Source organism: Canis aureus, chromosome X (genome assembly GCF_053574225.1).
Source record: "Canis aureus isolate CA01 chromosome X, VMU_Caureus_v.1.0, whole genome shotgun sequence".
Classification (NCBI taxonomy): Eukaryota; Metazoa; Chordata; class Mammalia; order Carnivora; family Canidae; genus Canis; species Canis aureus.
The window spans coordinates 68792588-68814525 of record NC_135649.1 but is presented as its reverse complement, the minus strand read 5'-3'; the positions used below and the strand labels follow the sequence as shown (position 1 = coordinate 68814525).

General features: G+C 53.7%; 1 protein-coding gene across 4 annotated transcripts; it reads left to right on the top strand.

Annotated features, from left to right (window-relative positions):
- Positions 1-228: 228 nt before the first annotated feature.
- On the top strand, positions 229-21938 carry NLGN3 (neuroligin 3). Of its 4 annotated transcripts, XM_077888219.1 has the most exons (8): positions 229-387; positions 3089-3742; positions 4374-4433; positions 8450-8509; positions 10307-10456; positions 16340-16525; positions 18581-19370; positions 19990-21938. In XM_077888219.1, exons 2-8 carry the CDS (start codon positions 3286-3288, stop codon positions 20831-20833), a joined length of 2547 nt encoding a protein of 848 aa, XP_077744345.1. In that variant the 5' UTR covers positions 229-387; positions 3089-3285; the 3' UTR covers positions 20834-21938. The 4 variants fall into 4 exon arrangements, with proteins under 4 accessions (XP_077744345.1, XP_077744346.1, XP_077744347.1 ...); XM_077888220.1 differs by lacking the exon at positions 4374-4433; XM_077888221.1 differs by lacking the exons at positions 4374-4433; positions 8450-8509.

Sequence of the window (21938 nt, the reverse complement as noted above, 5' to 3'; positions counted from 1 at the left end):
GACAGCAGTGCCTCAGTTTCTCCCTTTGTTTCAAGGTTTTGAGCTTTGCAGGTAAAGTTTGAGTTAAGCTGCCCTGGAAGATCGCCTGTCTTCATTTGAGCAGGGTGTGTGTGAAAGGGAGAGAGGGGGTGAGCCGAGTGTGCTTGAGCATGGGAGGAATTGGGCCATGCCCCAGGACTTGAGCCATCTCTGGCACAAAAGGAGTTAATGGCAGGGACCGCGCCCCCCCGTGTCCGGGCACGCGCAGCGCGCCCCCTCGGTGCGCGGGCACAGCAGCCAGGCTGCCGGAGAGCAGATCTCGGGGATTCAGGTGCGGAGCCCTTGGCCTGGAGGCGATATGGGTGGTCCGCGGCCCGGTTCAGTCGCTCGCAACAGCCCGGGGAACAGGTGAGGCCGCCTGCCCCGGTCTCTCATCCTCCAGCTGCTCATACCTTGCTCCGATCCTATCCCCTCCCAATCCCGGGCTCCTCCACTCCCCAGCCAATGCTCCCCATCCTTCTCAACCCCCATGTTCTCCATCGGCACCCCTGACCCTCCAATCCTCCTCCGCTTTGCTTCTCTCCTCCGCCTCCTCCCTGAATCCCGCATCCCTACCATCGTCCCACCCGTGGTCCCTCTATTTCCACAGCCTGGCCGCATGCTCATCAAAATACCCCTACTAAGTGCCCCCAGCCCTATTCCTGTATTGCACATTGCCAGTCCCCCCTCCCCCGCAGTGCAGCCCCATCCTTTTTCCATCATAGCATCTCACAGCCAGGCTCCCTCCCCCACTCTCTGCAGCCCCCTCCCCCCAGGCCTTTATCCTATCCTCCCCCATTCCAATGCAGCTTTGTCCCCCAATACCATTCCGAACCCGTGTAGCCCCCAATACTGCAGTTCTCCATACCAGCCCATTCCTGCACAATTCCCCTTGCCCAATACTGCTCCAGCCCCCAAAGTACCCCAGATGCCACTCTAATCCCCAGCATTGCCGCCTCCCCTTGTCTTCTCCCAAATTGCAAGTTGGACCAGGATGGAGATCTCGGCCTTGGGGACTCACAGTGGGTCCTAGGGTACAGAGGGCGTTTGGGGGTCGGTGGATTTGTCTAGGTGTTCACGGGGGAGGGGCTGCAGGGAATTGACTCGGAGGGGACCAGTATTTGGCACTGAAGGGTTACTGGAGAGGGAGGCATCCCGAAGGGGTTAATGGAATTTGTGGGGAGGGGCAGCACCGAGGGGGTTAATGGTATGGGGGGGGTGCTGGCGGGGAAGCCGTGTGAATGAGCGGTCTGTGCCCCAGAGTTGCCATGGAGACGGTGAATGGGGGGATTGTGTGAACTCAGCTGCGGACTATCCCCCCCCATACACACACACACACACACACACACACACACACACACACACACACGCTCCCTTCTGCCCCACCTCCCTACTCCTACCCCTTCCTTCCCTTTCCCCTCCTCCCACCCCCCCACCCAGGTGCATTCTGGGCAATGTCTGGGATCTAACCCCCGCCCCCCTACTTTGCTCCCCATTTCCTCTGAGCCCCCATCCCTTTAGTGGTTTTGCCCGCCTTCCCTCCTCCTCCTCCTTCCCTCCCTCCTTTTCTTTCTCCTTCTCTCTCTCTAGCTCTCTTCCTCTCCCTCTACCTCTCTTGCCCTCCCTCTCCCTCCCTCCCTCTCTCTTCCTCTCTCTGTTTCTCCCTTTCTTGCTCTCTCTCTTACACACACACATTCTCATTCCCCTCTCGTTGTGGCCTAAGGCCGGGCGTTCCCAATCTCCCTCCCCCACCCCTTCAGCCAGTTCTTAAAGGAGCAGGCCGGCAATCTTGGAAGGCGGGAGAAATAGGGAAAACTAAATTGTATCTGTGTGCGTCTGTGTGTGTGTATGTGTGTGCGCGCGCGCACGCACACAGTCTTGCACGCGTGTATGTCTCCATGCAGCAGTGTCTGTGTGCACCCATATGTATGTGCTGGCTGTATAACTGTATGTTAGAAAGCCCGTGTGTCTTGAGTGGCTATTTCTGTCTCTGTCTCCACCTATGTGTCACCATTATGCTGTAGTGTCTCTGGATATTTACCTATGTGGTATGTGTGTGATTATATTTCAGTGAGTCCCTGTGTGTGTCTCTGAATGTATTTCTCTGTGATTCTCTGGCTCTGTGAGGCTCTCTGTCTCAGGATATGCGACGATATGAGGGATCACTGTGGGTTTGGAATATATGTCTGTGGGAGTGAATCACAGTGTCTGTGATCCTGGCTTGGTCTCTCGCACTCCCTTTTGAGTCTTTGTGACTTTATTTCCATAGGTCTCTGGGTGTGTGTCCCCCACACCCCGTTGTTTATTTTACACTGGCTGAGTATTAACAATGCCTAGGGTGCTAGGCGGAAGGAGGACTGAAGGAGGACTACGGTCTCTGCCTCAGTTCTGGCACTCGGTGTGAATTAGAGATATCCCACAGAAAGGACCAAGGCTTAAGAATTTGGGAGCAGGGCTGAGGAGCAATGTACAGGGGCACAGGAGGGTCTAGGGACTCTGGTGAGTGGCCATCCTGCTACCCCTCCACCCCACTGCCTGCCCTGGTTGCTGGTGAGGGGGTCTCTATGTGGGATGCTATGCCTATCTGCCAGTTTTTCCTATTTCTGACTTAGAACCCCTGAACGAGGTTAACAATCCTACCCTTTTCTGGTGTGGGAGGTCCCCGTGTGGAGTAACTGGGGCTAGGGGTCTAGAGAGTTTGCTCCGGAACCTGAGCCCCCCTTCCAGTGTTCCCCGCCTCCTGCTTCCACAGGCTACTCTGGGTCTGGCTGACCCCAATGAGCTCCACTGGCTGAGGAGTTGGAGCTGGGGACTGGAAACTTGCAGTGGCAGCAACTGTCACTGTGTCAATCCCCTAGGATCTTCTGGGCCGTAGCAAGGCACACAGACTGCTTCTGATGGGCAATAGAGATCATCTGTGGGCCCCTGGAACGCCAGGCCGGGCATGGGAAAACTCTCCTCACTGTGGGAGGACAGCCCAAGCCCAGCGGAGGGGGGGGGCAAGGAAGCAACTCCCCTTAGCCCTCCTCCCAGACCATGTCAGGTGACGCATGCTTCCCTCTCTCCACAGGCCTGTCTGGCCCTGAGGGAGTCCCTTTCTGAAGCTGTGGTGCTTGGACAACCTCTCTGCATTGCTGGGGCACCTGTAGGTGTCCCCCGAGAGCTCAGTCTTGAGGTTCAAGTCAGTGTGGCCATGAAGGGGCTGCCTGTTGGGCTGATGCTGTGACCCCGGAGTCTGCCTTTCCTGCCGGTCCCCCTGCCCGGAACATGTGGCTGCGGCTTGGCCTGCCCTCGCTGTTCCTGAGCCCCGAATCCACGGTTGGCCGGAGCCTGTACCTCACCCTGTGGTTCCTCAGCTTGGTGCTGAGGGCCAGTACCCAGGCCCCAGCGCCCACAGTCAACACCCACTTTGGGAAGCTGAGGGGTGCCCGGGTACCCTTGCCCAGTGAGATCCTGGGGCCTGTGGATCAGTACCTGGGGGTGCCCTACGCAGCTCCCCCCATCGGCGAGAAACGTTTCCTGCCCCCTGAGCCACCCCCCTCCTGGTCGGGCATCCGGAACGCCACACACTTTCCCCCAGTGTGCCCCCAGAACATCCACACGGCTGTGCCCGAAGTCATGCTGCCTGTCTGGTTCACTGCCAACTTGGATATTGTCGCTACTTACATCCAGGAGCCCAATGAAGACTGCCTCTACCTGAATGTCTATGTGCCCACAGAGGATGGTGAGTGCTGCGGCCAGGCACTGTGCCTTCCCTGCTTCCCGCCCGCCCTGTTGCGTTTGTGGCTCGCATGTGGTTGTGTGTGTCCTGCAGCATGCGTCTGTCCGTTGTCTATGAAGATGCTTCTAACCATCACTCAGCTTGGCCTCCCCATTCTTCCCTCCCCCAGCATTGTCTGAGCTCCCATGTGTGAGTGACACTGTTACCAGGAGGAGCCTGGCCAGGCCTGAGAGCTTTGATGGATCTAGGGCCTGAGTGCTGGATGGGGGTTCCCTGGGGGAGTATGGGTCACTGCTGGCAGCTGCCCAGGATGCTGGCTCCACCAGGCCCCCCTGTTGCCATTCCACCTGCTTTGAAAGGTGGTAGGTCTGTGTGGCCAAGGGAGCCGGGTGTGTGGGGGGGGCGAGGGGGGGGGTCGGCCTGGTGGGCATCACTTAGATACCTCCTCTTTGGCTAGCTGATGCCTCCTCCCGCGGGGGTCACACTCAGGTAAGTGACAGAAACAAGGAGATGGTGGGACAGGCTCTCTGCCATGTGCCGCCTGCAGAGCAGCTCTTGGGGCCTGGGGGGATGGGGGTGCATGCCCCTGAGCAGAGGCCTCCTGTTATTTTTTAGTTTTTTATTCATTTTACAGTAAAGCGGATTTCCAAGGAATGCGCCCGAAAGCCCAACAAGAAAATTTGTAGGAAAGGAGGTAGGTAGCGAGCCGGCGGGGAGGGAGAGAGAGAGAGAGGGAGGGCTGCCTGCCCACCTGCCCTTGCCCCTGAGGACCCAGCCTTCCTTCAAGTAGCCCAGGCTCAGGGGGCGGTCGGTGAGCAGGCCTGAGCTCCACCATAGCCAAGGGCCTTGGCTGCTTTGCAGGGAGGATTTGGTGGCCTAAGGCAGGTTCAGAGCAGAAGCCGCAACCCCGTTTCTTCCAAATTCCACACTAACGCATGTGCACAGAGCCAGTGGTTTTCTCTGAGCCACCTCAGTGGAGGGGGGTGGAGGTGGGGGACTCTAGACAGCCAAGTTGGAGCCAAAGGCCTCTGCCCTTTTCCCAACAGGGAGCCACTGCTTCATCCCTATGTACTCTTTCCTGAGTGCAAAGTCTAGACTCAACTTTCCAGCCTTGAAGTTTAGACCAAAGTCACCCTTGACTCCACCTCTGGCCACAGCATAGCTGAGTGCCCCAGGCTAGTCTGGTGGCTAGACCTTGGGGGTCTCTGGGAACTATGGACTCTAAAGGAGGCACGAGATCCTGTATTTTACATTTACCCTCTTGCTGGGAGGTGTCTGTTCTCCTTGCAGAAATAATTCTTCCTGTTCAAATACCACATCATGTTTTCTGCAAAGCACTTTTCATACTTAGCTGTAAAATCCTCCCCATGTCTCTGGAAGCTTGTAAAGCAGGAATCAGTTTCCCAATTTTACGGATGAGGAAACAGGCCCAGGGGAGTGACTTGCTGCTGCTCAAGGCCCTGTGTTGGTCAGTGGCAGAACTGGGGCCAAAACCCGGGTCTCTTGACCCTCAGGGCGGTGTTCTTTCCACTGTAGCACGCAAGGCTCCCATCTGGTCATTCCCACCTCCCCAACTCTGCAAACAATGGTGAAATGTGGATGGGCTGGGCCAAATTGGAAATAGTACCAGCTTAAGGAATAGGTGAAAAGTCACAGCCTGATCCCTACAACCTTTTGGCAAGATTGGGGTTTGTTTTCCTTTGTAATCGTAGGGCAGGCTTTCCCTGAGTTGGGGTTGTCAGGATTTCCTGCCCGCATGGATGCTCCCTGCTGAGCAGGAATCTCTAGGGGACACATTCCCAAAATCCACATGGAGTGTGTGTGTGTGTGTGTGTGTGTGTGCGCGCGCGCGTGCGCGCGTGCGTGCGCGCGTTGAGTGTTGTTGATGCACCCGGAAGCACCCAGGGGGGCCTGCAGCTCTAGGGACAGTGTGAGGTCCCACACTCAGCCTAGGACCTCACATGCTGTAGGCGATCAGCAAACACTTGTCCCACAAGAGTGGCATTGCAGAAAGAGTATGGGTCTGGGAACCCCAAAGCCTGACAGTCCCACCTCTCTTCCGCTCACAGTGAGACAGACTTTAGGCAAGCCCCCCCCCCGACACACACACACACACACACACACACACACAAAAGGACTTCCACTTTGGCCTCTGAAGATGGTAGGGGGACCATTCCAGCCTTGACATTCCATTAGCCTGTGAATGAATTCAGGAAGAAAGTCTCTTAAGCCTGCTCCCGTGGGTTACTTGCTTGAAGGGTGTGGGGGTGTGCTGCTGGGAGAGAGGATGACTAGACAGTAACTATTCCTAGGAGGAATCATCTCCCCAGGGTGCCAGTGAGAGCCCAGGGGAGTCCAGTCCTCAGAGTTTGGCTAGAGAGCTGACTGGAAGCTCCCCTCAACTGCAAACATTTGCCTATCAGGATCAGTGACTGTGGGCAAGGCCATGTGCTAGGCACTGTGTGCTAGGCAGGGCTGTTGGAGGGGTATGAGGTAAAGGCACAATTCAGGAATAATGGATAAAGTCTTCATCGCTACTCTGACGAAGCTCCTGTCCTAGGATTGAAACTAAGCTGGTTCAGCTGAGCCCCACAGGCCAAGTTGGGAAGTGAGTTCCAGACAGCTTGCAGGGAGGGTATTTGGTAATTTCGAGGCATGGCTCAAATTAGTTCCCTATCCAGGGCCGGTCGGCCATTCAGAATGGAATTTCTGACCCCACTTCTGGGGCGAGAGATATCCTATCTGCAGCGGTTGTTAGGATTGTGGTGTGCATAGGGTAGGCCTGGTCCAGATGGACCCTGCAGCAGCACAGTGTGGGGACCAGGGATGGTGGTTGCGCTGGAAGGAGCAAAGGCATCTGCGCAGAAGAGGTCACAGATGAGGCCGGGACAACGCAGCAACCCAGGGATGCTCCTGGCGGGGCAGCAGGGGAACAGAGGGTGTGTGTGCAATAGGGACCCACTTTCTAAGTCAGTGCCCTTGGGAAGTGAGGGATTTCCGGGGGAGGATCTGCCCCCTCTCCCCACTTCCACTCCATCAAGTTGGAGGGAATGCATGTTTTGGATGAGTACTTGCCTTCCGCCGGGCGGGGGGGGGGGGCGGCTGTCCATTGTGCCAGCCATGATGCCACAGGCCCCACGGCATTTCCAAGGGCAGTACTGGCAGGTGTTAAGACGGTAGGTGCCACTGGCGGTTCGGGAAGCTAGAGGCCATTCCTGCACCTCGGGCCCAGCTCTTGGCCTAGTTGAAAAGCCATTTTGTAATATGAGGGAGGCTCCTGTTTTGATTAATAGCTGTAAGGGAATTTAGTCACCAGTGACCAGACCAGCTGGGAAAGGGGGCTATTTGCTGCCTCCAGGCTGAGAGTATCTGGTGTCACAGAGCAGAGGGTAAGCCCTGGGGTACTGGTGGAATGACCTCTGTCTCCCCACTCTGCCCAGCGTCCAGGCAGCAAGTCCTCTTTCTCCACAGCCATACCCAAGATGCACCTATCATCTCCTTAGAACAGGAAAGAGAATTGGTGCCAGCTTACCCACAGGTCCTCAATGTCTCTCTTCTCTCCTCTGGGTCCCTTCTTTTCTCTCCTTCCCCCCCTTCCTCTCTCCCTCCACCCCACGCTCCACCTTTTTTCTCGCTGATTCTTTCCTTCCCTTTCCCCCATCCTAGAAAGGTGGTATGGTGCAGTGGAAAGACCATGGGCTTTGCAGTTGAGCAGACCTGGGTTTGAATCTTACCTCTAGTGCTTCCTGGCTGTGTGATCTTGGGCAAGTCACTTTACCTCTCTGAACCTCAGTTTCCCCATCGGTGAAACAGGAATAGAGACAGTACTTACCTCATTGGGGTGTAAGGATCAAACAATATGGCAGCAGTAGAGTGTCTGGCACATGGTAAATATTCGGTATATGGTAGGAGCTGTTATTATTATTTCTCTGTCTACCCCCCTCTCTCTGTCTCTGTCTCTCTCTCTCCATCTCTCTCACGTCCCTCTTTCCTCCTCCCCTTCCTCTTTTCCCTCCCTCCCTCTCTATCTCTCTCTAGATCTCCGGGCAGTGCTTGCTGCTCTTAGGCCTGGTTCCTGGGAGCAAGAACCCCATTTGCCATTAGCCAGAGCAGGGGGCCCCAACGAGGAAGACCAGAGGCAAAGCTTTATCTCTTATTTTCTCCTCTGGGAATCAGGGTCAGCTGAGGCCCCACATTAGCCTTCCTACTGGGCCCAGGTAGCTCAGGGCTGGGGGCCCCAATCCCCGTCTCTGCCCTAATAGCTCACTTCCATATCCAACATTCTGGCAGTGCCACCTGTCACCCTCGGTGGCTGCCCCTGCTCTCCAGCTCAGCCTACCAGTGTCCACATTTGCAGCCCCCTTCCACCTGGGAGCAATCCTGTCCTTGCGTGGGCCTCTGGCTCTGCCCTGGCCCGTATGCTGCTCCCTCCGGGAAGGTAGCTGATTGAGACGGGCTGTTGGGGACAGGGAGGCAGGGCAGGGAGGTGCAGGGAAGCCAGCACAGCAGGGGCCTGCAACACCATCATCCTGATGAAGGTCTGGGCCTCAGCCCACCCATTCCCTTGGTTCTTGCCATCCCTCCTGCCTGTCCTGGGCCCAAGCCCAGAGCTGGCTTGCTGGGCCACACTGCAGTCATGCTGTTTTTGAATTCTCTCTCTGTTTTGTTCTCTGTTCTGTGCTGTTGTGTCTCCCCGTGTCTGGTCCCCAGGATCCGGCGCTAAGAAACAGGGCGAGGACTTAGCGGATAATGACGGGGATGAAGATGAAGGTATTTGGGGGCTGCAGGGCGCGGCGGCTGGTGCATGGCACAGAGCCCCTCCCCCTCTCGATGGGGAGAAGCCCCGTCTGTCTGTCTGTCCGTCCGTTGGTGTGTTTCTGTTCCTATACGAGGCTGTTGGGCTGTTCATCCATCTTTGGCCTGGTTGGCCACTGGGCGTTCCGGGGTGATGGACACAGCTGGCGGGAGCAAGAGACCACGAGCAGAGCCAGGGGGCAGGCCTCCTCCTCGCCCCAGTTCCCTACCCCCATCCTCTGCCCTCCAGTAGCAGCGGGCACTGACAGAGACAGCTTCCTCCCCCGTCTTCTGTGGTTCACGGGCACCTGCCCCTACTGATCGGCAGGGAGAATGGAGAGAAGGCAGAGCAGAGGGAAGGCTGGGAGAGGCATGAAGGGAACTGGATGATGAGGACATACCTGTGTTTCACTGGCAGAGGAGACACTTGTGTTTTGCGGGGAGACTGGCTCCTGGGAGAGGGGCCCGGCAGGATATTGAACGAAGGAGTGAGGCAGTGACAACCCAAGGGGCTGGAGATTAGCACCACTTAGAACCTCCCCAGCCCCCTCCCAGAAAGAGAGACCTGTCCTCGGGGTCAGGGGCCACAATAGGCTCAGGACAGGGCCAGAAAGGCTGTGGGCTAAAATGCTGAGGCCAGAACGCCACGGCCCAGTCCATAGATGGTATAAGATCCTCGTGTGATGCTTGAACCAGTCTTCCTTCCTCCTTGGGAAAACAGGTTGTGTTTGCTTGGCAACAGAAAGCATTCCCTTTTACCTCCTTGCCCTGGCCCTGGCCCTGCCCCTCCACCCCTGGAGGTGCCAAACAGCTCAGGGGGGCCCCCTCTCCCCCCTACCCACCCCTTGCTGGTGGCTGGTAGGGCTGTGCTGGTGAGGCAGAGTGGTGGTCCAGCTCACACACTGAGAGGCTGCAGGTAGAGGTGGTCAGGCCGGGAGCCTTCTCTTGACTGCCCAGCTCCAACGCCACTGTACTGCCTGGGCTTGGGAGCAGCCGCTTGGAGGTCTCTCAATGAATGGCCTTTGGGAAGGCTCCATCTTCATCTTAATGCTGACTGGGGTGGGGGTGGGGGATGGCGAGGCAGGGGTCTCTCTCATTCTTAGTTCGGCCTCCTCCTCTCCTCTTCCCCATCCCCAGTGCTTCCAGTTAAGTCTGCTTGATGCCCAGGGAGAATGGGGTAATTGGGCACATGGCTGAGAAACCATGTCACTTAAGGTCCCCCACACCCCGTCTCTGCCATTCACTCCCTTTTATCCACAACCTTCCTTGTTCTCTCCCGTGCCACCCCTTACTCCCACCCTTCTTGTCTCTGTCTGCACTGGGGGGGCCAGCTGCTGCCAGTGGCCGTATTTCCATGTAACTGGTCTAGTCTTGGGGGTTTCAGGGCTCCCCAGCCTCTGCTCTCTGAAGCCATGTCAGGTCCCAGGACTCCTGGGTGCCCCGGGGCAGGGACTCACTTGATCCAGCTAAGGAGACCAGGCCTTCCTCTTCCTCCCGCTCCCTGCCCAACAGGTGTGGCTGACTGCCTTCAGCTGGGAGGCTGAAACCAGAGTCTTTAAAAACGGCGCTGAAGTCCTCTGGCCAAGTCTCTGGCCCACACTTGAGTCCAGGCTGAGCAGCCCCATGAGTCCTGCCCTCAGAGCTGGTGGTGGTGTCCTGGCACCTGGGATAGCTTTGCTGCCCACAACCCGTCCCCCGCCCCGGCCAGGGCTGGTGGGGGTGGGGGAGGAAGGGCATCCTACCCAGCCTGTTTCTCACCCCTTCTCCTTGCAGACATCCGGGACAGTGGTGCTAAGCCCGTCATGGTCTACATCCATGGAGGCTCTTACATGGAAGGGACGGGCAACATGATTGATGGCAGTGTCCTGGCCAGTTACGGCAACGTCATCGTCATCACCCTCAACTATCGGGTTGGGGTACTAGGTATGGTTCCCTACTAGGTGCCTAGAAGGAAGACTGAGTCCTTATGGAAGGAGGAAAAAATGCTGGGGATTTAATGCTGGCCTTGGTTCTCAGCGGATGCCAATGACCGTAGTCAAATGCCATTTGTTATCACACAGTCCCTACCCAAGTGCTGGGAGCTTCCCCGTGTCCCCAGGCCCTTTCCTGGAATGTTTAGCTGCCACTGGAAACTCAGTTCAACCTCCACACCTTCTGTTAAGTTTCAAGCCAAGTCACTGCTTTCAGATTTTCGCTTAGCTGAGTTTTGCAGGGTCCATTAATTTTCTAGTGTCATTCCCCTATCACTACCCTCCCAGGCCCACATCCCTAAAAACCCCACACATACACAGATACTCCTTCTAACCTGTCACATATCCATATGCTCACATACCCTCACATGGCCACACATCCATGCTGCCCATGCATACGATTATTTCTCACCCCACAAATACACACATATACCCATACACATATAGAACCCCCCAAAATCCACATCTACAAACTGCCTCTCACATACGCACATTCCCCACCACTCCATAAACACTCCACACAGTTTTCCCCCCACACATATCCACATACTATATACCTCTGTACACTCAACATCTGTACCCCATATGTACACAGATTTCTCGCACTGCCCCCATTCCCATATATCTCGCCCCTCTACATCTCTATAGGCACGGCTACACCCATACACATTACACATACCCACATATCCCCCTGCACACCTCACTTCCTCATTCACTCCAACACCCACATACACACATATGTCCCTCAACTTCCCCATGTAAACACAAGCCAATATTCCCCCACCCTATGCATATGTATCCATATTCGCATGTCCACATCTCCCCACCCAATGCATATACAAATACTATAACACACCCCTCATATCCCTGCTTCCACGTCTACAATATGTGTCCCATGCACCACACTTACATATCTCTCCACTGTATGCACATACCCATGGACCTCCTACACGTATACCCACAATCCCACATATATGTGCACACATGGACACTCCTCCCAATCAGAGCTTGCATATATACATGCAGAATGCATATGTACATAGCCCCCCAGCCAACAAACACATACACATCCATATATCCCTGCTTGACCTCCAGATCCATCCATGCACATACCCCCACATTTGTACATAGCCCGCACTTACCCCATATATATATATACACATGTACAAATGTCCACTACTCTCTCTGTGCCTGTATCCCCATATCCTCCCACCTCATTACACAAATGCACTCCCACATATACATGCTTACTTCTCAAATGCTTCATCATATATACCTAGCTGCCCTTCCCTACACATCCTCTCTCATCTGCCCACTTATTTTTGTGATGTAGGCTGCCCCTCTGTGTTGTCTCTTCCTGGATGACTAGGACTGCCTATCTGTGGCCAGGGTCCTGAGGTAAACAAGTACCTCAGAGAGGGTGACTCAACATACAGGGTCTTACTCCCTTTCAGACACTCACCCAGGCCTCCGAGGGCACATGCAGCCATATGGCCCCATAAGGACATGAAGAAGATAACTTGTCCAAAGAGCTTGTGTCTTCTAAGTTCCAGTGGGCGGGGAGAGGGTGGCTATGCCATGCATCAGGGCTGGAGGCCTAGATGCTGGACCAGCAGCCACTTGGCCACTTGGCTGACAGGACCTTATTTTAATTTGCTTTTGAGTGTATTGTTTTTGCCAGCTCTACTTCCAAAGACCCTGGTACTGCATGTCACTTCTAGTGCCAATTATGAACACAGAAAGGCAATCTTTTCTTGACTTACCGATATTACTCAGTGGGCCAGCAAGACATGTCTTGGGGGTTCAGGCTGGAGAAATGATATTCCTTGAAAACAGCGGAGCCCATGTCCCTTCAATGGCATCTGGATCTCAGGGATGAAGTGCGCAAGACATCTGGTGGGCTTGGGTCTCATGGTTTGGCCACTGTTCCTCTATCTTTCCAAGTTGCCCCAGACCTCCCAGCGAGGCTCTCTTGAGGGTTCTGTCCTGTTGAGGAAGTGGACCTGAGTCTCTGACAGTGAAGGGGAGGTGAAGGGGGCCTTAAATCCATAAGCTAGCTGCACAGTTCCTGGAGAGTCAGGAATATCCACAAGTAAGCTCACACAGACACCCAGCCACACATACACAGTAGTTAAAGGCCAGAAGGAATTTTGCAACCTTATTTTGTTAGTGAGAGTGACATGGCTGCTTTAAAAAGTGAGACATACCAAGCTCCATTCTGTTGGTTTTATTGGAAAGCACTAGAGAGTACTAAGAATGCACTTTGGTTTTCAATGATTGGACCAGCTAGGGATGCAGGAAAAGAAAGAGAGGAGGAGCTGGGGGGGGGGAAGAGGGGAGAAAGTGAGAAGAGAAGAGGAGATGGGATGGAGAGAGTCAGGATGAGAAGCATCACTGTGAGAGCTGTGGGTTCCGTAGAGGCTCTTGCCAGGGAGTGCTCACTATGGCATCCTGGTTTGCTGAGTACTTGATAACCTTCCACTTCTCTAATCTTTAAGTTTCTCCATCAGAAGTTTCTGACCTTTGGGAGAGTCTTGGACCCCTTTGAGATTCTAATAAAAGCTATGGACTCTCCCCCAGTAAAATGGACACACACACTCAAGAAGTTATAGAAATGGTTCCGTGGTCACCACCAAAAGTCATTCAGGGAGCTCAGGTTAGGAACTGCCCCCATCCCCCTCCTTTTATAGCCTCCTCTCATTTGGATAACCAGCACAGAACATCTAGGAGCAGGAATATTATTATTTGGGCCTCAGGTGTTAATGATCGACATATTGCCCAAACCTCAGAAGGAGTCATAACCTGAGATTTGGTCAGAAGTTCCCCCACCACTTCCTATGTCTCCTTCACTGCCTGCTCTACAACACAAATGTAACCAATAAGCCGCTGATTAGATTCTGGGTCCATGCAAGATGTTTTTGTCTCTTGGTGCCAGATGTAGAACATAGATCTGTCCCTGACACTTGGGGCTTTTGCCGTGTTGCTGACACTTTGTTGTTTTGTGTCTTCAAGCATCCCAGATCAGGCGGCCAGTTTGGGGTCCCAGTTGCATGCACATTCACCCTCCCTTCAGCTTCTCTGGAAGCACTGAGCCCAGAAAGATGATCTACTCTGAGGTGCTTCTTTGGACATCTTGGGTGATTCATTTATTTGGAGAATGTCACAGGCCAGTCCATGGATCCCATCTTATTATTTGAGGAGCATCCCCACAAAACACACTGAGCTGGAGACCATCCAAAGAAAGGGACCACAGCAGGATCCCAGATGTAGATATCCCTAGGGCTGAGGAAGTAGGGGCTTGCCAGATTTTTATTCTGGGTTCCAGAATCTAATCCTACGTCTTTGCTCTGGTACCCTTCAGGCAAACCAAAAACCTGGTAAATGTTAAGCCTTGAGTGAGAGATCTGTGGTTTGGGGACAGTGTGCCAAACTCCCTCGTCTTCTGTCGATGGGCACCTTATGTAGATGGCAGTATAGACCTGGGTTCAGGGAGACTGTCTCAGATTTCTTCTGACAGTTTAAGGAGTTAGGCAGTTCAGCTCTCAGTGTCATGTGGTTTCTGTGGATGGCTGAGTTACTGGGGAACTAGCAGCAAATGACTGCTCTACTGCACTGCCAGGTTTCTGTGTGCTCACGGTCGATCACATTTGCTGGATCATGTGCCCGAGCCTGTTGAATATGGCACTTCACACAGGACTCTTGTAGTAGGGGATGGTTGACAGGGCATCATCCGCATGCTTCAGCGCCTCTCATCCCAAGATCGGTGGGAGCTCGGGGAGCTACAAGTGACAGTTGACTCCTCCAACCAGCCCTTTCAGGCCTTTGCTCCTAACCGGGGGAATCCAGACACATTGGAGAAATCTCCCCTACTACATCTGGGCACAGGCTCCTCCCGCTGATGGGACAGACACACTGATACATTTCCCCTGCTGCTACCTTGGCTCGAGGCTGAAGCCCGGGCCACTCTGGCTTCCATAAGAGAAAAGGGAAAGAAAATATGGAGGAGGGAGAAAGGAAGAGAGAGGGGACAGGAGGGCTGGGGGAAGCACATAGTGGTTTTTGCCGGAGGGTCTCGGGCTTGGACAGCTGGGTTGGATCTTGGTCAGCAGACTTTTGAAGACTTGCAGCAGCGGCTTCAATGTGTGAATGGGCCCGGCAGAGGAGAAGCTGGTTCCCTTGTCTGGAGGAACAAGGGCTCCTCCGTTCATCCTCATTCAGGCTTTCTCTAATTCCTTCACATTTCCTCGCCTAAAGAGGGCTTGTGATTGAGTCCTGAGAGGAATAACTAAGTACTTTACATACTTAACTGCACCAAATGTAAATTAATAACACCCTTGAAGAGGGTGAAACCCTTTTCTTTCATGGAAGCTAGAAGCAGGAGGACCTGAGAAAGACAGGGATGAGGTCTTGGGCCTGCTGGAGTCTGTTCGAATCCAGCCTCTGCCCATGGGCTGCCAGGACTGCCTGAGAGCTCTCCGTGAGCTCAGGGTGCCCAGACATGGCCTTGCAAAAACTTGATCCCAGGTGCTGTGAACGAGCTCGTAAACATGGAGTCAAAATAGACCGACCTAGGTGTGGGTTTCCAAGGTGCAGGAGCGCCATGACTCCCACCTGGAAAGGACCCTTCCAAAAGCCTAGGGCAGGACAAGATAGAGCCCTTCCATGGAGCCTAGAGATCAAGGACGAGAGATGAAACGAGGCAGCGTGATCAGTCTGAAATGGAAGCAGGGTGTGTGTGTGGTGGGGGAGGAATATAGGACATCTCTGTGGGATAGCCAGCAGGTGGGCGGGAAGGTAGTCTCCATGGTAGCAAGTCTCCACAGCAGCAAATCCCAGCAGGTGGGCGGGAAGGTAGTCTCCATGGTGACATGTCTCCTCAGCAGCAAATCCCAGTGGGTGGGCGGGCAGACCTGTTTCTCTGGTAACACACTGCACTGACTTCCCCATTTCTCCACCAGATGAAAAAGATGGTCTAACCCAGTGGTTTTCTAACTTTAGCAAGCACCACATCACCTGAAGAGCTTGTTAAACACACAGATTGCGGGGCCTCCTCCCCAGAGTTTCTGATTCATTAGGTCTTGGAGGAAGGGAAATGAGAACCGGCCCTGAGAATGAGAGGTAGGGGCCACTCGAGGCCCTGGAATGAGGTGTAGATGGGCTCATTTGCAGGAGAAGGGCAAGCAGAGCCTAGGGATTGTTGCCTCTTGGGATCCTCACTTCCCTCAGAGAGAGGAGGAAGGGGAGAGAGAAGTAATTATAGACTTAGAGAGTGCGGTGCATATTAGAGATGCTTATGTTCGTTTTACCCTGACTACAGCCCTTTGAAGTATTTTTATATTCATTTTACAGAAGAGGAAACTATAGCCCAGATATTTTAAATAACTGGCCCAAGGCTATGTGACTAGTAAGAGGTAGAGTCAGGACTCGAACCAAGGACCATCTGACTCCAGAGTCCCTGCCCATTCCACTCTGTCTTGCCAGGGGCTAGGGTAATGTCCCGGATAGCACATCCGGGGCCTGGCCATTTGCAGTTCCTGCAGCTTAAGTCTCCTAGCTGGAGGGTCCCCCTTGAATAGTCTGGAGACCCCTTCCTCCAAACTGGAGAATGGGTGGGTGGCAAGGAATTGATCCTTCCTATATTGATGGTGCTGGAGCTTGCAGAAAGGAGCTATGGTAGAGGGTAGCCAGGTGGAAAGAACCACACTGCATGCCCATCCTCTGTCCTCATGCCCTCCGCCCCCACCCCCGCCGCCATCCCCAGTCTCCTGCCTGCCATTATAACCCAAATCCCCCATCCCTCTACCTTCACTGTCCTCATGCCCTTTGTTGAATCCAGGTTTCCTGAGCACCGGTGATCAGGCTGCCAAGGGCAACTATGGGCTCCTTGACCAAATCCAGGCCCTCCGCTGGGTGAGCGAGAACATTGCCTTCTTTGGTGGTGATCCCCGCCGTATCACTGTCTTTGGCTCAGGCATCGGTGCATCCTGTGTGAGCCTCCTCACTCTGTCGCATCACTCGGAGGGTGAGTAGCATTTGGGGCAAAACGTGAGCTAGCAAAGTGTCAGCTGCCCACCCTGAGCCTCAGGTCCCCCGTCTCCCCACCCCAAGCTCCAGAGTGTCCAGGGGAACCAGCTAGCCCTCTTCTAACAGCTTGGCATCCCTTTGGGGAGAAGTGGAATAGGAATGTTCCCCTAGGAGAAGAAGTAATTCTCCCCTTGTGAGAGAGGGAAAAAGAGAATCCCGTTTATATCTTGAGAAAGCAAGATGCTCCTTCTGTCATGATGGAAGTTGGATTTGGTTGAGTGGGAGTAGAATGTGTCTCTGAAGGGACAGTAGAGGGTTTTTGGGGGCAGGGCAACTCTTTCAGTTTGGGAAGGACATGTGACTTCAGGGTAGAGATCTAGGGTGGGAATTAGTTTTTAGGTGTAAGAAACACTCATTCTTTGCCTTTCTCCCTGAAGAACAAGTCTGTACAGGAGAGAAACTGTCCTTAAGTGGGGAGATGGGTCGGAACAGTGAGGATCACTAACCTGTGGGGTGGGCTTTTTTTCTGAGGGGCAGCCATCTGATAGCCCAACCAGACTTCCTCCCTATACAACCCCTAAGGGAAGACTCTCATTTTTAGCCCAGACGAAAGCCTCTCTCCTTGCCATGGGTCCCTCTGCCAGTGACTCTTCAAGGGAGCTGAACAGGCCCCTTTTTTGGCACAGCAGGCAAAGTTCTCTTCACCTCTGGGCTCTAGAGCACATTCTTCTCCGAAGTAAGGAAATCTGTGAGAGAGGACAAGGTAGTTTTGCTGGAATCAACCCTGTGAGTGAGTGATATTCTCACAGGAAGACTTCCAGTCCCTCTTTGAAGAAGGCCCGTCTCTCTGAGAGAGACAAATCACCCCTATCTGACCTAGACATTCTGCCTCTGTCCCTCCAGGGACTACCCTAGTGAGGGAAGACCAGGGTGAAATCTGCATCACACTTTAGAATGTGTTTCTAGGTGACAGGAATACTTTTCTCCACAAAGGGGAGGGTGAGGTGACCGTCTGTGAGGGCGCCCCTGTCTGAAAAGAGGAATAGCACCTCCTCTGGTAGAGAACTATTTCCTTGAGAGGAGAAGGCCTTTCTTGGAGTGCTGCCGTATTCTGTCTCCCGAGGGGCCTGGCTGCTGTAAAAAGTTGTTCCCTCTGTCTTTCTGCAATTGATTCATGGAGAATAATTTTTTGAAAAGCAAGGCTTTCTCTTAAGTAGTAATCTATATTTCTCTCCCTCTTTTTCTACCCTTGCAAACTGCCTTCCTTTTAGAGGAAAGGAATTGTATACTTGAGGGCCAGATTATCCCTTACTTGGGAATGTTGGGGCCAGGGAGAGCATGATACCATTTTTTTTCCCCTCAGGGGAGGTAGGGAAGAAGAATAATCCACTTTTTGAGTTTGGGGGACTGGCTCCCTCTTGGCTTGGGAAAAAACTGGATCTGAGGCATCAGTAGTTTCTGGAAAAGGAAAGTCTCTATAGAGACTACACCCTGGAAGAGCGCGTTCCCCGAAGACTTTGAGATCCCAAGGCCTTTGCCCTCAGGAATCTTTCCCCCAAACTCCCAGAATGTGAGGCTCTCTCCTGCCTGCATTTCTCATCTCTCATGAAAAAGACCCCTTTGTGGTGGAAGCGCCAGCTCCCTGGTGGTATGCTGGCACAGAGCTGGGCCCAGCTGGGCAGGAAGCAAGAAGGGAAGACAAGGAGAGATAAAGAGAGAGAGCAGAAGGAAGCTGATGTCTGGGACCCAAGGGGTTAATTCTTTCTGGCACTTCCTTAACCCCCAAGTTACCAACCATCATCCCAGAACAAGGAAGCAAGAAACAGGCAGGGGATAAGTCAGTGCAGGGGCCCAGCAACCCCTCCTCTGGTCCTGATCCATCATCCCAGATAAAAGGTTTCTTCTTCCTTCATAGCTTCTTTCACCCATAGGGCAGCCTCAGTGACAAAGGAATGAGGAGGAAGTATTTGATTTGCCCCTCAGAGACAGGTAAGAGAGGCCTAGGCTGTGGGTGACATGATGGATCTGATCCGGGGATGCCTATCTTCTGTAGGGCTTTTCCAGAGGGCCATCATCCAAAGTGGTTCTGCTCTGTCCAGCTGGGCTGTGAACTACCAACCAGTGAAGTATACCAGCCTGCTGGCAGACAAGGTAGGCTGTAACGTGCTAGACACAGTGGACATGGTGGACTGTCTTCGTCAAAAGAGTGCCAAGGAGCTAGTAGAGCAGGACATCCAGCCAGCCCGCTACCATGTGGCCTTTGGCCCTGTGATCGATGGGGACGTCATTCCTGATGACCCCGAGATTCTCATGGAGCAGGGCGAGTTCCTCAACTATGACATTATGCTAGGGGTCAACCAGGGCGAGGGACTCAAGTTCGTGGAAGGGGTGGTTGACCCTGAGGACGGCGTCTCTGGCACCGACTTTGACTACTCAGTCTCCAACTTTGTGGACAATCTATATGGCTATCCTGAGGGTAAGGACACCCTGCGGGAGACCATCAAGTTCATGTACACAGACTGGGCAGACCGTGACAATCCGGAGACCCGCCGCAAAACACTGGTGGCACTCTTCACTGACCACCAGTGGGTGGAGCCCTCGGTGGTGACCGCTGATCTGCACGCCCGCTATGGCTCACCCACCTACTTCTATGCCTTCTACCATCACTGCCAGAGCCTCATGAAGCCTGCTTGGTCAGATGCAGCTCATGGGGACGAAGTACCCTATGTTTTTGGTGTCCCTATGGTAGGCCCCACTGACCTCTTCCCCTGTAATTTCTCCAAGAATGACGTTATGCTCAGCGCTGTCGTCATGACCTACTGGACCAACTTTGCCAAGACCGGGTAAGGAGAAAGTGGGGGTTGTGCTTCTTTGGGACCCCAGCATGTCCTCTCTTCTGTTCCTCTCTCTAAACATCTTCTGTCATCTTTTTAAGAGATATTCCCCAAATCCTGCCTGGTAACCTCCTCACCCCCTTCCTACTTCCTCCTTTTGAGTCTTTCGTGCCATTTCTTCCCTCAAAAATTTTGTGGAGGCTCAGAATTAGCTAGCATTAGGACCAAGCAGCCCTGGGAGTTACTGGCAAAACTATAGGATTCAAAGTTAGATGGTCAGAGGCCGAGTGAAATGGAAATAAAGTACATTCATAAAGAGCCTTTCAAGGGTTCTTGGAAAAATTGGGCTGAAAAGTTTGATGGATGCTTGATAGCATGTGAGAAGAAAAAGCATCTATAGCATGACCTTACAGGTTGGGCACAGGGAAGGATGAGACCATTTCCATGATGCCATAGCAACAGGCAAAGCGGAGGGGCATGGACAGAGGAAAGGGCCCTGAATAATGATGGAAATGTGGGAATTTATGGGCTGGGGAAGAGGTTTAGAAGTGGGTGTGAGAGGAAGAATTCTGGGCCTTTTGCTCATCCAGGTAGAGTGGTGACCCCAGATTTCCATGTGGTATTTCAGGGATCCGAACAAGCCAGTCCCCCAGGATACCAAGTTCATTCACACCAAGGCCAACCGCTTTGAGGAAGTGGCCTGGTCCAAATACAATCCCCGAGACCAACTCTACCTTCACATCGGGCTGAAACCAAGGGTCCGCGATCATTACCGGGCCACTAAGGTGGCCTTCTGGAAACATCTGGTGCCCCACCTATACAACCTGCATGACATGTTCCACTATACGTCCACAACCACCAAAGTGCCGCCCCCGGATACCACCCACAGCTCCCACATCACCCGCAGGCCCAACGGCAAGACCTGGAGCACCAAGCGGCCAGCCATCTCCCCTGCCTACAGCAATGAGAATGCCCAAGGGTCCTGGAATGGGGACCAGGATGCAGGGCCACTCCTGGTGGAGAACCCTCGTGACTACTCCACTGAATTAAGTGTCACCATCGCTGTGGGGGCCTCCCTCCTGTTCCTGAACGTTCTGGCCTTTGCTGCCCTCTACTACCGCAAGGACAAACGGCGTCAGGAGCCCCTGCGGCAGCCTAGCCCTCAGAGGGGAGCCGGGGCCCCTGAATTGGGAGCTGCTCCTGAGGAGGAGCTGGCAGCATTACAGCTGGGCCCCACCCACCATGAATGTGAGGCTGCCCCCCCCCATGACACACTGCGCCTCACTGCACTGCCTGACTACACGCTGACCCTGCGTCGCTCCCCTGATGACATCCCACTCATGACACCCAACACCATCACTATGATTCCCAACTCCTTAGTGGGGCTGCAGACATTGCACCCCTATAACACCTTTGCCGCAGGGTTCAATAGTACTGGGCTGCCCCACTCACACTCCACCACCCGGGTATAGCTCCAGCCCAGAGCACAGCCTATCTCCCGGCTCCTTCCCTCCCACACCCACGGACACATATGCACACACAGACACACACACAGAGACACGTATGGACATATATGTATACGCACGCACCCACGCCCGACAGCAGACCCACCTGCACAAACATAGACAGATGTGGACATGCACCCTCATGTACAAAAACACAAATAAGGAAGTAAACCTGAACAAACCCTTCAAATAGGGACGCAAATGAGTCTTTGGGAAACCGAGGACCTGTGGAACAGCAGCTGAAGCCAGCTCCTTGAGCCTGATCACAGACACTTCTGGGGGCCTGAAAGCACCAGCTGGACACCCCCTTGGTGCTCGCCTTCCGCCTCTCTTGGAACTGCACCACCGACCAACTCCAGACTTGGGAGCTTTAAAGAGCAGAGTAGCTCTTTCTCCCCCAGACTTGGTCTTTTTTCTGGGTCTTGTTTTTGTTGATTTTAAAAATAATTTTGGAACAAATGCCTCTCCAACCCATGAGCGCAAAGAGGCTCCAGAAGGGAGGCTCCAGGCCTATGTCTGTCTGGGTGTGGAACCCCCAGTGCTCACACAATCCAGTCAAGGAACATGACCCCCGCCCCCAGGAAAGAAACGGATTCAAGCAAGACCATGGGGTAGAAGGAGGAAGGGGCTACTGCTGGATGGGATTGGAGGGCCATAGGGGAGAACTCTCCAGCCATCTCTGTGTCCCTGTGGAGGGCTGCAGAGACTGCAGGGTGACCTGCTTTCCCCAAAGGCCAGGAGTACTGGCCTGGCTAGACCAGGGGACCCTATATTTGGTGAATGAGGTTCTGGTGGAGACCATGTCATTATTGGGCCCCTGAGTGTAATCTGGGTTCTGCCTCTGCCCTTGGGGTCATGGTATCAGAAATTCGCCCCATTTTCTTTACAGAGTCTCTTTTGTGTCTGTCATTTCTCTTTCAAAAAGGCAGTGTTTTTTGTTGTTGTTGGCTTTTTTTTTTTTTTAAAGAAAAGTTCTTAAAACACTAACGGAAACCCATGGAGTTTGTCCTTTGTAAAAATTTTAAACACAGTGTCTTGATATAAAAATAAAAAATCCAGTTAGCACTCCCAA